The following is a 14,552-nucleotide window of genomic DNA, read 5'->3' on the forward strand; positions in this document are numbered from 1 at the left end:
CCAAGAGAATCACAAGATCGGATTTGTGAGAGATGGTGGCTTTGTTCTGGGCAGAGAGCTGCGAGGTGACCAGGGGTGTTGGGAGCACAGGAAGGGCAGGAGTGGCTGAGAAGGATAATATTCACACCAGGAAAGAGGGAGGCAGCTGTCAGAGTCCACTTTATTGAGTGCTGTAGCATTTACATAGGTCAAGGGAGGAGATAGGCCACGGCTAAACAAACCCCCATTTTCAGGGTTTCTCCTTGAGAGGGATGAGGATTGGCTGCTCAGGACGGAGCTTTCCAGGCCTCTGAGGCAGGTGCAAGCCACCCTTTCTCCCCAAGGAGAGGCCCCGCTCCCTCCCACAGAGCTACAGCAGCCTGGGCTTGCTGGCTGCTCTGTTCCCATCAGGGGAAAGGTACCCACCTAAATGCCAACACAAGGAAGAATGAAGGGAAGGAGCCTCAGGGTGAGCAGTGTGGATGCCCCAGGAGCAGAGCTGGTTCCAGAGGCCCAGACAGGCCCACTGAGCTGCACTGGCTGCTCCCGGTACCATGGCCTAATGGCTGCAGGAATGGTGGGCCTACAGCCAGCTCAGCATCTAGCCCACAGAGAGGACGCTACAGGCAGAGGCTTTAGCGTCTGGCCTTTATTGGTTGCTTGTTTTCTCAAAACCAGCATTTTTAAAAAGTCACCTGAGGTGGTAGTTTAGTCACCGGTGGAGGTGGGGACGGGCCAGTGGTCACTCGGGAGGAGGGCGCCAACGTGGTATGATGGGTCCTTCACATGTAGTACCAGGCCAGGAGGCCGGCAACCAGGGCCACACCAGCAGCCAGAATGAACTGCAGGCTGGGCTTACTCAGCACAGCCAGGGCTGTTCGGAAGGGGCAGCTGCTGCCCTCCAGGGCACCTGTGTGGTGGCACCAACAGGGGACATAGCATCAGTGGGGAACACGGACACAACCCACCCTGGGAGGAGAGGGAGAGTTCAGCACAGGCAAGACCTACCTCTGTCTGGTTTAGCAGCATAGTAGGGGCATTTACGCACATCTCCTTTCCCATCATGCATGGGGAGCGCATCCTCCAGGGTCTCTTTGGCCAACAAGGAGCCAGCCTGGTCCAGTTCATTGAATATCTGCAGGAGCAGGGGATGAACAGCCATCACTGGACTGCATACATTCTGCTTTTGGAGAAAAATCTCTCTCTTCCCCCATGCAGAGGGAGCTAGAACCAGTGAGACTTGCTCAGGAGGGTAAACCAGTAAGTCAGCAGCAGGGACAGCCACCGACCTAACACTTCTGCCTGGCAGAGGCTCGGAGACGTGTGACCACACCTGTGCTACCCAGCATCCCACCGCTGCTGTGGTGGCTCTTCCCTGGGCGCTGACCAGACAACACAGCCCACAACTGAAACTACCAGGGCAGAAACAATGAGAGAACAAAAGTGCTGTCCCAGAACACCCTGTGAGCGCTGGCACTTGGCCATTTTCAGCGGCTAGGTATTTTTAGCGAGAATGACAGAGAAGAACATGGGATAACTGAGGCCCCAGCAGGGCTGACCCATCCTAAGTGGCCCTTGGAGGCTTGCTAATGTCCAACTAATCCAGACTAATCCGATGGGCCTGAACTGGGGCTGGTGCTTCATTCCCCCTGCCGTGGCCACTGTCCCGGTGCTGAGGGCTGGCGTGGGTTCCAGGGACGGAATCAGCCTCCCCAGGCTTGGCCCATCTAAAGGCTACTTGTCAACAGAGTTCTGCTCCTCACTATCCTTGGTTCTCTCTATGAACTTAGCAAGTGGGGGTTTTCAGAGCAACCCTCGCTAAAAAGGAAGAAACCCCCTCAAGACCAGAATCCTATGGTGAGAGGGAGGGAAACAGCTTCATTTTCCCTAAACCCTGCGTGCTAGGGCCTCGCCCTCCCCAAAGCAAAAACGCACAGGCTGTTTGTCAAACAAAGCGGAGCCATCGCTGGGCTCATGCCCTCTGTGGCCTATTTGGTCCTTCCACTTGCCCTCTGGCATGCTGCAGGTCATCTGGCCTAATGCACCGATGCCTATTCAGGCAGCTGTGAACTGGTGCCCACACTGGTGCCCCCTCCTGCATAAGCGCCAGCAGTACCTGCATGTTGTACTCAAAGGCCCTGTTGGCCTCCTCCACAATCCTCTCTTTGGTCTTCAGGTTCAGGTCCAAGGCATTCATCCTGGCCCGGTACAACTGCTTGAACTGTTGTGCATTGTCCACGTTCTCAAACAGATAGAACTGGGTCCCTTCTCCCGTGCTGGGGAGTTTCAGGGCCCGCTGGGCCACCTTCTTCAGCACCTGGCCCCCTGAGAGGTCCCCCATGTAGCGAGTGTAGGCATGGGCCACCAGCAGCTCCGGCTCATTCTGCCCCACGTAGTGGATCCGCTCCATGTACTTTTGGGCAGCCTCAGAGCACCGCACCTTCTCCTCCCAGTCCTCACCAAAGAAATACTCCATGTCCTTGATCAGTGCCTCCTTCCGGTGTAGCTCCATGGGGAAGTACAAGGGAGCAAAGGCTGGGTGGTCCTTGTTGCGCTCCATTTCCTCCTCGAGGGCTGAATATGTGAAGTAAAGTGCAGTAGTGGCCAGCTGTTAAGGACAACGGGGGAGACCACGGGAAAGGGCTGTGGGTCTTGACCAGCAAGCATACCTCCTGAGCCCACTGACCCCCGCGTCTGAGGAACTAGAAGGGAAGGCTCCAGCAGCGTGCCCCCATCACCCCAATCTCCAGAAGACCATTTTTATAAAGTGAATTATTTCACCCACTCAAGAAACTTTCATGTTCCTTAAAGGAATGACATAGTGAATTCTTAGGAACAGGGATACTTCTGCTTCCCGCACACCAGCACTATAATCTTCTATTTAAGCTTCACGAAAACCACAATCTGATGTCAAAAGAGGAGAGAGTAGGTAGAGAAAGGCCCAGCTTCCACCTCCAAGCAGCTCCAAGGGGATCTTCCTCACGGGACTAAGACCCCCAACCTGACCCTATCCACGACCAAGGGCACCAACCTTAAACAGCTCCTTCCTGATGTTGCCTTTCAAGAAGTCCTTGACAAACTGGGTGTTTTCTGCCCGATCATGTGCTTCCTTGGTCCCTTCCTTCAAGAGCTCGGAGAGATCGGCCATCCTGTGGAAACGGGGTGTGTGTGTGTGTGTGTGTGTGTGTGTGTGTGTGTGTGTGTGCGTGCGCATGTACGCAAGTGCATGTGTGAATTAGCCCTTCCCAGTTTCGGGGTGTCCCCCTGCTAAGCTGGAGGCAGAAGCTGCTCACAAACTCCACTCCGGCATCAATGCAGGGTCTTGCCAGGAAGCAGGCAGATGTGAGTCGGCCCCAAGGACTTGGGTGACATGGGAGAGGACTGTGGCCTACTCCTTAACAGTGTCCATGTCCCTATGAACCACCCAAATGAACAATGCTTTGCCTCTGTGGCCACCTAGTGCCTGATGAAACACCTACCTCTAATCCCACTACAATGTCTGCTGGCTTCTCTAGGGAGCAGCTAGCCTTTGGGAACGTGTCTCCAAGAATCCATGCTGCTGTGATGGACTGACTGTGGATGTCCCAAGGCAGCCTTGCTGCCTTCTTCCCTCCTTGGACCCACCGCCTCTTCAGGACTACAAGTGGCTGGGCCCAGGTGTAGGATCAGAATGAGCCGGGCCGAGGCAGTTGGAGCCAGGACCTAGGTCTGTACCACTTAAAATGACACAGGATGGAGTTGAGCTGATAGGTGCCATAGCCAGTACACGGCAAGGCAAAGAACACATGACCCTAAATATGGAGGCACCGGGTAGCAGCTCATGTGGTCCACACAATCCATCCACCAGAGTGACAAAAACTTGGTCCCTTACAGCCCACTCTCTGTTGGCTTCTTTAGATTAGTTCCTATCACCTACATGCTAAGAATTATTTATTATTAGCAATTATTTCAAGATATAAAAAAGCACTTTGTCAGTGACAGGACTACAATGAAATGATAACAACAAGGAAGAACAGGCTCTGGTAACTTGAGGTTTAGCATGAACTGTCCCTGCCCAGTAAGAAAAACCCCTGGAGTCAGAGCTGCTCCCACATTCTAAGGAGTGGAAAACACGGTCAAGGTGTCAGTTTTGCCTGATGACCCTTTTTCAGCAGAGATGACAAAACACTTAGGGTTTTAAGAAGAAAAAAGAATCAGAAATACCATCAAATTTCATTCCTTGGGACTCCTAGCAGTGCCTGACCTGCTTCCTTTGGGAACAAAGGGGAGAATGCTTAGCAGCCCGGGGTGCCGTGTGCTATTCATCTCTGCACTCCCAATCAGGTGTCCCGGGGGGCGGCAGCAGCATGACCCTGACCACACCCTGGCACCCTAAGCCCACAGGACTCCACACAGCCAGCCCCCATCACTCACCTGGTGTGGTTTTCTTTTTCTGGGGCCCCAGAGCTCTTTTTCTCCGACTCATCCACCCCCTCTGAAGTCTCCAGTTCCGCTGACATCGTTGCCAAATGTGATTCCTGTTGCGCTCACTCTTCTGGTCCTGGGGAGACACAAGGAGCTGGTGATGTGGTGCCCATGGCAGTCACTTCCCCCAAACACCTGCTGGTGCTGCTCTCCTGTGAGCCAACATAACAGAAGAGTCCATTTTTATTTCTTTAAAAATAAAGCTCTGCCATTACTGGTACCATTATCTGAATATGGACAAAATTTGAATATGGACAGTGGATTAGGTAATAGCATTGTACTGATATTGAACCTGCTGGTTTTTATAAATTGTATTGTGATTATGTAAGAGAATGTCTTTGTTTTAGGAACTGTATCCCTAAATTTTTTAAAGTAAAGGAGCACACTGTCTGTAAGTTACTGTAAAATGGCTCAGAAAATGTGTGTGCATGCATATACATGTTAGGGAGAGAGAGGGAGGACATACCAAGTGAAAGCAATTGAGGCAAAATGCTGGTGGTGAATTTGGATAAAAGGTACACAAGAGTTCTTTGTACCATTCTTACAACTCTTCTGTATGTTTGAAATTAAAACAAAATTAAAAGTTACCTAAAACACAAAATAACAACATCAGAGATAAAACTTAAAACAGAAACAAAAAAGCAGCGACGGGTACAACGTGGCTCTGAGTCGGGCAGCAAGGGCATCTGGGCTGGCCCACCCCATCTGTCGCCGGCAGGGCAGCCTTGTGCGCAGAGCAGGGCACTAAATGGGAACAGTAAGCCAGACTGTTCAGAGCAGCTATGCAGAGCAGCTCGAAAGGCACTCAGTAAGTGGTATCAGGTACATGGTGTCACCAAGCAAGCAGAGCATCCCCAGCCTACCCCTGATTCTGCCAGGCTGAAGGAAACAATACAAGCCAGCCAGTCAGTTCCCAGAGCTGCTGCCAGGGCCAAGCCTTCGTCAGCCAGGGAAATTGAGTCCCACAAGACAAGCTAACCTCCCACCCCTAGAGGCCTCTACTCTGGCAGTGCAAAGGAGCAACCCATCTGGGGAACTTTCCAGATGAACAGCAGCTCAGTTGCACCAGCTACTAAAGGAACTTACAAAACCAGAGCTACCAAATCAAGCCAAGGAAAGAAGACCCCTTCATTTTCTACCTCAACCAGTATCTACTTATTCAGCATTTTCTACATATTCCACCCAGAAACAGGTGTCAAGGGGGACAAAAAAAGTATAAGCAATGGTCCTTTGAAGGTATAAAGAAGAAAATAAAAACCAAGCTCCATCTCACCCCACAGATATACTCATTGCCAATATGTTGGTATATATCCTGAGTTTTCTCTAGGCATGTAATTACATTTTCTTTATCTTTTCAGATATCATAATACACGGTTTGCTCGGCACGCTCCTTCTGAACCTTCACACCTTTAGATTCAGCATTTATACAGTGGGATTAATGATAGGAAGGATTAAGTGAGAACACGAAAGATAGTGAGGCTTTTAGCACAGTGACTACCACATGGTAAGCACTCACTAAATATTAGGTATGAGTGCATTCATATTTTGATAGAGGCTTAACTGATGTTGTCCTAGAATGCCTAGAAAATAAGGAGCAGAAAGTGAAATGAGCCAGAAAAAGACATGTACGGTATCACTTGTATGTGGAATCTAAAAAAAAGATTTAAGGGGCACCTGGGTGGCTCAGTCGGTTAAGCGTCTGCCTTCGGCTCAGGTCATGATCCCAGGATCCTGGGATCAAGCCCCACTTCGGGCTCCCTGCTCAGCTGGGAGCCTGCTGCTCCCTCTCCTACCACTCTGCCTACCTGTGTTCTGTCAAATATATAAATAAAATCTTTTAAAAAATAATAAATAAATAAAAATTTAAAAATAAAAAAAAATATTTAAGTCATAGAAACAGAGAGGAGAATGGTGGTTGCCAAATGATGAGTAAGGCCTCAGGATTTAATGAACAGCATGGTGACTAGAGTTAATAATACTTTATTGCATAATTGAAATTTGCTGAGAAGTGTAGCTTTTAAGCATTATCACAAAAGAATATGTGAGGTGATGGATGTGGATTCAATTGTGGATTTAAATTCACAATTACAGATCATTACACTGAACACTTCAAATATAGTGTAGTTTTACTTGTCAATTATATCTCAATAAAGCTGGAAAAAAAAGAAAACCCAGAATATATAGAAAATGGGACCTTCTCTTAACTCCAAATCAGATATACTCTCACCTCCAATAATGCTAATGAACTGTACAGTTCATTAATGTTAAGACCAGAATGCGAAGGTAGGTGGTCATTGCATGGAGAGAAGAGTATTCAGAGAGGCTTCCTGGAGAAGGAAGGGCTTACCCAGGACCCTCAATGACAGACAGCATTTGGGGAAGAGAGGAAGGGCCTCTAGATCAAGGAACAACGTGAACAAAGTAAAATGTGACAGACCACAGAGATGGTGAAGGCTGCCAGCTATGCATCCTGCGTTCTTTTACCAAGGTGCTAAGGTATACTTTGTCTGCTTCAGAGTAAGCCCCACACCAACTTGTCCATGCTGACCTCCTTTTACAGACTTAAGAAAGACCATCTGAGCTCTACGTCCTTGGGGACCCTGAGAGCCAAGATTTATCCCAGGCCACTCAGCACTCAGGCTGCTGAGAGAGGAGGGTGCTGGATGGGAGCTGTGGGCCACCCAGTGGTGGGGAGAGGGCAGAGTAAAAGGTCCCAGAGCCTTGAGACGTGTGGAGGAGCGTGGCCATGCTGAAGACATACCCCAGGCACCTGAAGACTGCAGCTCCCATGCTGCTTGCATGTGAAACTAAAAGTAGGCAAAGACAAGAATAAGTGCAATCCGGTTGTCTAGGTTACTAGTTAATTATCATGCTGCACAACAGTGATTATATGTATGATTAAATCTGATCATTAATTATTTCGTTTGATAATAACTGCAACACTCTGGGAGGGCACAGTCTTGCTCTGGGAGGGCATAGTCTTGCTGGAGCAACAGGGCCTTTTGCTTCTCTTAAAAATACAAAACGGGGAGGAGCACCTGGGTGGCTCAGTTGGTTAGGTGTCCAACTAACCGACTTGGTTTTGGCTCAGGTCATGATCTCAGCATCCTGCAATCGAGCCCCGAGCCCCGTGTTGGGCTCCATGCTCAGCAGGGAGTCTGCTTAGGTTTCTCTCTCCCTCCGCGCCTCTCCCACTCTCTTGCAAGTACTCTCTAAAATAAATAAATAAATCTTAAAAAAAAAAAGGTAGGAAGGGAAAGCCAGTTTCCATGGATGTCTTCTCATCACCACTTTATTTGTGCCAGTCTCCCTATAGGTACACTTTCCTCCTACCTTCTTCAACCCTAGTCCTGCCTGAGAGCCCCTCATCCCCTCCTCTCAGCTTGAAGGAGGCCCAACTCTGGCTCCAGAGGCACGGCCACAGCTGTCTGTTTCACTGGTGGAGTTCCAGAGCCCAGAAAATAACAAGTTCTCAACAAACACTTGCTGAATAAAAAATCCAAAGGACGGGCACCTGGCTGGCTCAGTCAGAAGAGCATGCAACTCTTGATCTCAGGGTCGTAAGTTCGAGCCCCACGCTGGGTGTAGAAATTACTTACATTAATAAAAACTTTTTAAAAAATTCAAAAAGGAAAGAAGGCAGGGAGGCAGTGGTCTTGTGCATACTGCCAACAACATGGCACCTGTGGACAACAAAAAGTAATCTGCTGTTGACTACTTCAATAATTTTCTAAACTCAAAACATGATTTAACAATTTTGTTTTGAAAGAGAAATAGATACTGGCCTACTCCATTTAGAGGCAAGAATACTAAGTTCTTAATGTGAACTAAAAGCAGCATCTGCACAGACAGGAAGAACATTCTGGGGAAGGCTCCATTAGCACATTCAACCCACACAAGCAGGGCCCAGGGAAGGCAGCCTTTGTCCATCCCTATGGCCTGGTCACTGTTCTTCAAAGGAGTGGCTGTGTGGTGCAGCATGCAGAAACCAACTTGCAATGTCAGAAACAGAATTCACTTCATTCTCTGAAAAGCTGCATGTCCAAACTTGGTCTGACTGGCCTCTACACTCGAATCCTTTTTTCTTTGCAGCAACCACTGGAATCCCTAGAAAATCAGAGGCCAAATCATAAATGTAGAACCTTTCTAGACTTCAACCTCTCATTATCAACAGGAAGCTGCCCCATGCCCCATGAAGTCTGCTTAGGTTTCTCGCTCCCCCTTTTGTTGCTGAAAAACAACAACAAAAAAGATTCCACTCTGGGAAATACACTTCAAGAAGTATTAACAGTAATCTGTACCAAAATGATAAGTAGCCACACTATGATGTTAGAAAAGAAGTCACACCACCTAACAATACAGGGTAGGACTGCTCGAATGACAGCAAACCACAGAATCTTGGCACACAGCTGGGACAAGTTGATAGGCTGCATCCACTATGGAAAAGTCTACATACACTTGCTTTACATAAAGGACTCAAAATGCTGACTGCAAGTATGTGCAAAGTATGTAAGTAGGGGCACCTGGGTGGCTCAGTTGGTTAAGCGTCTGCCTTTGGTTCAGGTCATGCATGATCCCAGGGTCCTGGGATCGAGTCCCACATCGGGCTCCCTGCTCAGTGGGGAGCCTGCTTCTCTCTCTGCCTGCAGCTCCCCCTGCTTGCGCTCTCTCTCTGACAAATAAGTAAATAAAATCTTTAAAAAACAAAAGTATAAAAGTAAACGTGGCACCTGGGTGGCTCAGTCGGTTAAGTGTCCAACTCTTGACTTCAGTTCAGGTCATGATCTCAGGGTTGTGAGACTGAACCCCACATGGGGCTCTGTGCTCAGTGGGGAGTTTGCCTACAGATTCTCTCTCTCCCCCTCTCCCTCTTTCCCTCCTCCCGCTGGCACGCATGTGCTCTTTCAATCTCATAAATAAATAAATAAATAAACAAACAAACAAACAAACAAACACAAAAACAAAAAAACCAAAGCACCTAAGTATACTGATGGTAACAGGAAGGCAGTTTGGAAAGGTATAAACACTTGCTATTTGTTTGACTTTTTAGCTAACTGGCTCCTTCTTTTATGTAAAGTGCCTAATTCTCTTGAAAAGGGGGAAAAGGGGAGAGAAGAGAGGGAGAGACAGAAAGAGGAAGTAGACCAAGCAAACCAGCTAAGGTAAGAGCCTGCACTGCACTAACTAGTCTACAGGAAGTCATCTGGACCTTTACTTTGCTCTTACAAACTTCAGAAAGGTCCATCTGCCCTCTGCGTTCTAATTCCAGAAAACTATGACCGTCGGTTTATAAACTCTACCTCCATAACTCCCGTACTAGCTGTTCACCTGACTGACACAGGTTCTTACTCCCGCACCAGATCTGACAGAAGCAGCAACAACGTCCCATCACCAATGTTCCTTCCACCAAAGGAAGTTCTGTGGACCTGCCCAGCAGATCCAGAACACTTATTTCAAAGACTTTGTTCCTGGTAAACTGCAGGCTCAAGCACTAGGGCTCCTGAAAGAAGATGTGTTCAAAGATATCATATCCTCCTCCATGGACACTCACGTCCTACAAACCTCAGAAAGTCAGTGAGATGCTGCCAGACAGGACTACATTATCATTCATTCCCCATTTGGTGATTCAAAGAGGCACGGGGCACCTGGGTGGTAAGCGTCTGACTCTTGATTTCAGCTCAGGTCATGATCTCAGAGTCTTGAGACCAAACCCTATGCCAGACCTCCTACTTCGTGGGGAGTCTGCTTGCAATTCTTTCTCTCCGTCTCCCTCTACCCTTCCCTGCGCTTGAACTCTCCCTCTCTCTAAAATAAATAAAGCTTGAAAAAACAAACAAAACAAAAAGGCACAATAAAGACTTAATCTATAATAATTCTTTTCCATTTTGATTCTTTTTCTTTGCCCTGGAAAACCACTGAAGAAGGGAGCCGGTTGCTGAGCTCAGCCAGCACTAGAGAGCAAGGTGGGGGAAGGGGTAAGAAAACGCAGGGCAACCAGCTCCCTGAAATCTCTGGAATTGACAGTGACCAGCTACAGATGCGCACAACATGAACTAGTGTTGTTACCCCAATGTGCAGAGGGGGAAACAGCCAAAGGGAAGGAGTAAGCTGCTGCTCAGACTCCTGTACTGGGTCGGCCATAGCTCCCACCCCGCCCAGCTACACAGCTTGTGGCTGGGCACCAGGAGTCCCTGCCTGCTTACCAGAAGGCTGTTCCCAGCTCAGAGTTTACTCCTGTATAGAACTGGCATCCCATTAATAAGAGGTGATTATTCTTCGGCTTTCACAAGTGCTGTCATCGTGTTTCCCTACTCCCTCAGACTCAGATTCTGAGTCCAATGCCATGTTCCAAATCACTTACAGGTCAGTACCCTGGGCAGTCTCCAACTTGAGTTGTAACTGTTGTAGATGCACAAACAGGATGCCTACTGAGAAAGCTGGCTAAATGGGGGTGGGACAAGAAAATAGTGGTTAAATTCTAAAATACTAGGGGCACCTAGCTGGCTCAGTCTTAAGAGCCATGCGGCTCTTGATCTTGGGGTCGTGAGTTTGAACCCCACATTGGGTGTAGAGATTACTAAAAAAATAAATACCAAATAAAATAGTAAAAATTTTAATTGGGGAAAATTTTTTTAATTGGGTATTAGGCCTCTAACTGGTATGTAATCTGGTTTTGTCTTTCTTTAGATCTTCCTCCCTTCCTTCTTCCCTTCCCTCTCTCTCTTTCTTATGGTCTGAATTTTTTAACTAATGACCTGTTTGTGTTTCCCATGCCTCTAAGCTGGCCAAGGCTGTTCTCATCCTGTAGGGCCCAGTTAGGCTGGCTTCTGCATTTACCCAGCTGTGTTGTTTTCTCTGCTGCTCCCCTCCCTGGGCTCCAGAAGGCCCAGGGTCTCCCCTGCAGTCCCTGCCCTCAGCTGCTCTCCTCACATCAGAGTTAGGCACTGGCTCCCTGGCCCCCCTCTGATCCCTCCAAACAGGCCCAGTTCCACATCCACTCCCCTGCCCCGGGAGGCTGCTTCTCACCCATGTGCCTATGAAGGCAGGCACTCCACTGGGGGCTCTGGTGACTTTTCTTAGCCAGTACTGGAAGTAATGAGGACCTCTGGTCATTGGTGCAGCTTCCTTCCCACAGCCCACGGTTTTGGGTGGGTGTTTTCCACTCTTTGTGTTCAATAAATACCTTTCACTTGTATACATCTCTGTCTATGATCTCACCTCACCCAGTTATATTGTGACATTCAGGAGGGTCACAGTTCAAAAATAATTTCTTACCTCTCACAGAAACCGTGTGCGTTATGTGCCCCATTAATGTTTTCGGATAAACAGAGAATACAAGAACCCCAGACTGGATTATAGGATCTGTTCCTTCTCTATATGCCCTAAAGGCTTTTCACATTTAAGTGAGAGAATACCTGTTTCCGCTTACCAAAACCATAATCAGGCCAAGTCAATTCTTAATAATGCCACAGTCTCATCAGGCCTCAGCAGATATAAATAGATTGTTTACCTAAAAATTCTTTACTGAATACGTGTCAACATACAAAGAGTAAATTCTAGCATCCTACGTATAAACCCTATATATGATCTGGGAACAAAGAACCCTAGAGCTACTACTAATGGAAGAAACCGGGGGCAGGAAGGTAGATCTCTTCAGAGCCTCCAAATCTCTCTCTATATTTTTCACCTGGAGGAATGAATACTTGCCCAGTGTTCCATACCACAAGACCACTGGGAGGATTAAATAAGATAATGACTGTGAAAACATGTCATAATAGGGGCGCCTGGGTGGCACAGTGGTTAAGCATCTGCCTTTGGCTCAGGGTGTGATCCTGGCGTTGTGGGATCGAGCCCCACATCGGGCTCCTCTGTTATGAGCCTGCTTCTTCCTCTCCCACTCCCCCTGGTTGTGTTCCCTCTCTCTCTGGCTGTCTCCATCTCTGTCAAATAAATAAATAAAATCTTAAAAAAAAAAGAAAAGAAAAGAAAACCTGTCATAATAAACGTTATATCATACAAATGCTACGGAAGGAATTGAGAATGAACCCAGAACTATTTACTAGCTAGTCTGCCCTAAAAAGACACTCCAGCTGAGGTTTTCAAACCTTAGTAGGACACCAGGAAACTCTCAAGAGGGGGAAGAAGCCGTGTTCCTGGATGTGGTGTAGACAAGAATTTGTTCTTGGCACAGTTTACAAACAAGCATTGATAAGGGTAAATCGCACACCAAGGGCCAGTTCTGCACGCCATTCAACGAATGGACATGCAGAAGGGCCATCTGCCTTAGGTAAACAGCTATGTGACTAGCCCTGCTCTGCTCCCAGAACTCAGGGAGGCCAGAATGTAGAGGGGGGCAGGGGAGTGACACCCATGGACTTTACTGGGGCCACTTCTGGACTCCTGCTAACTACTGATTATTGCTATAGACTCAGCTCACCTTTGGGAATGGAAAGGCAGCTAGGCCTTGCACAAAGGGCATGGTCTTTGCAGTTGTAAAGATTTGGGTTTGAGATCTGCACTCTCAATGTTTAGTAGCTGCATGGCTGTAGGTAAGTCATAACTCCTTGAAGGCTAAGTCTCCTCATCCATAAATAGGGTAACTCCCTTTGACCCACATTTTCAAGTGTGCTGTAAGGACTAAATGAGCTAATGTGCATGTAAGTGTTTCATAAAATGTAAGGCTGCCTCAAATGTTGATGATCTCTTACTGAGGAAGTTGCTAAAGAAAATGAGCAGCTAAGGGGTGCCTGGGTGGCTCAGTCAGTTAAGTGTCTGCCTTCGGCTCAGGTCATGATCCCAGGGTCCTGGGATCGAGCCCCACATCAGGCTCTCTGGGGGAGCCTCCTTCTCCCTCTCCCTCTGCCTGCCATTCCCTCTGCTTATGCGCTCAAATAAATAAATAAAATCTTTAAAGAAAAGAAGGGAAGGGAAGAAAAAAAAAAAGAGCAGCTGAGTGATTATGAAACACTGAGAAAGATGACAAAATCCAGTGAATCAACAGATAATTCCGAGCAGGTCACACCCGAGAAGTTCTGAGTTGGCCCTCATTCTCTGGCAGTGCCAGGAAATGGGAATACCTGTTCTTTCCAAGGAGAGACATGTGACCACTGCAGCTACAAAATCCTCATTGCAGATGCTGGCTGAGCCAGACGCTAGGAGCAGTGGGTGGGTCTGAATCCGCTCTAACCCAACAAGACACCTGATAAGAGAGGCCTCCCAAAACTCTGAGGAAACCACATCACTAGGTCAACAGGTTCTGAGTTTATACAAGGAATGGCCTGAAGTCTCCTCTCAACTCTGGTGCTGCCACTCCTCAGGAAATCTTACACACAACCTTCATCCCTTTCATTTTAATCACTGGGTGAATTCAATCCCACAGTTCATTGACTGGATGACTAGATCACTCCCGATAAAGAGCGAGTTTCAGACAAGGAATCCTGGAAAAGTAGAGACTCCAGGGACACAAAACTCTTGCATCAGATTTACTAAGCACACATTTGCACATCTGGACAATAAGCAACCTGAATGCAAAACAACCACTAACTAGTCCAAAGGCACTAGCCTCTTAGTAACCTCAAAAACTGACTGCTTAGGGAGTCCAAGATTTCTCTGGCAGGCTTTCTTTTTACTGGAGACAGGGGTGTGCTCATCTCTAGCATGTTAAAATACAATTGAGCAAACATTCAAAGCAGCCATCGGGGATGAAACCTGAAGCACTGACAAGAGCTCAGAGTAGGGGCCAGGAGTCTACTGTTGCTGCTGCCAAAGAGAAGTCCTGGTAAAAAGACTACCTACTATGAATGAAATAAATCTAAGACTCTCCTGTTTCCTGGGAATCACCCCACCTCATATGGCAGGACCAGGTCTTAGGGCTCAGAAGACTAAGACTCTTTCCCATGAGAAGCACCTGGGATGGGGGTTGAAGCCTGACTGAATTCTAAAATGGATAGGACCACATTTTATAAGAATAAAGCCTAGGCACCAGATATCTCACAAGGGCTGGTTCTAACAGAGGAAATGCTGACATGACCATGGGTCACCCCTAGGGACCGTCAAGTGAAAATTATTCCAACTTCGGGACAATCTTGAAAACATGTCCTGTGGCTTAA

At 47.8% G+C, this 14,552-nt stretch overlaps 1 protein-coding gene across 5 annotated transcripts in view; it reads right to left on the bottom strand.

Annotated features, from left to right (window-relative positions):
- Nucleotides 1-141: 141 nt before the first annotated feature.
- HMOX2 (heme oxygenase 2) overlaps nucleotides 142-14,552 on the bottom strand; it is a 31,202-nt gene continuing 16,791 nt past the window's right edge. For 4 of the 5 annotated variants that reach the window (XM_045784816.2, XM_045784813.2, XM_045784814.2 and 1 more), the window contains 5 exons: nucleotides 4,393-4,519; nucleotides 3,011-3,128; nucleotides 2,096-2,587; nucleotides 988-1,114; nucleotides 142-889 (listed from right to left, as the gene is read on the bottom strand). In XM_045784816.2, the coding sequence (XP_045640772.1) occupies nucleotides 762-889; nucleotides 988-1,114; nucleotides 2,096-2,587; nucleotides 3,011-3,128; nucleotides 4,393-4,478 (951 nt within the window). In that variant the 5' untranslated portion in view covers nucleotides 4,479-4,519 and the 3' untranslated portion in view covers nucleotides 142-761. Of the gene's footprint in view, nucleotides 890-987; nucleotides 1,115-2,095; nucleotides 2,588-3,010; nucleotides 3,129-4,392; nucleotides 4,520-8,435; nucleotides 8,551-14,552 lie in introns of all 5 variants that reach the window. The other variant, XM_087870909.1, reaches the window with a different exon arrangement.

The sequence above is a fragment of the Ursus americanus genome, chromosome 2 (assembly GCF_024610735.1).
Source record: "Ursus americanus isolate L20-20 chromosome 2, mUrsAme1.1.p, whole genome shotgun sequence".
NCBI lineage: Eukaryota > Metazoa > Chordata > Mammalia > Carnivora > Ursidae > Ursus > Ursus americanus.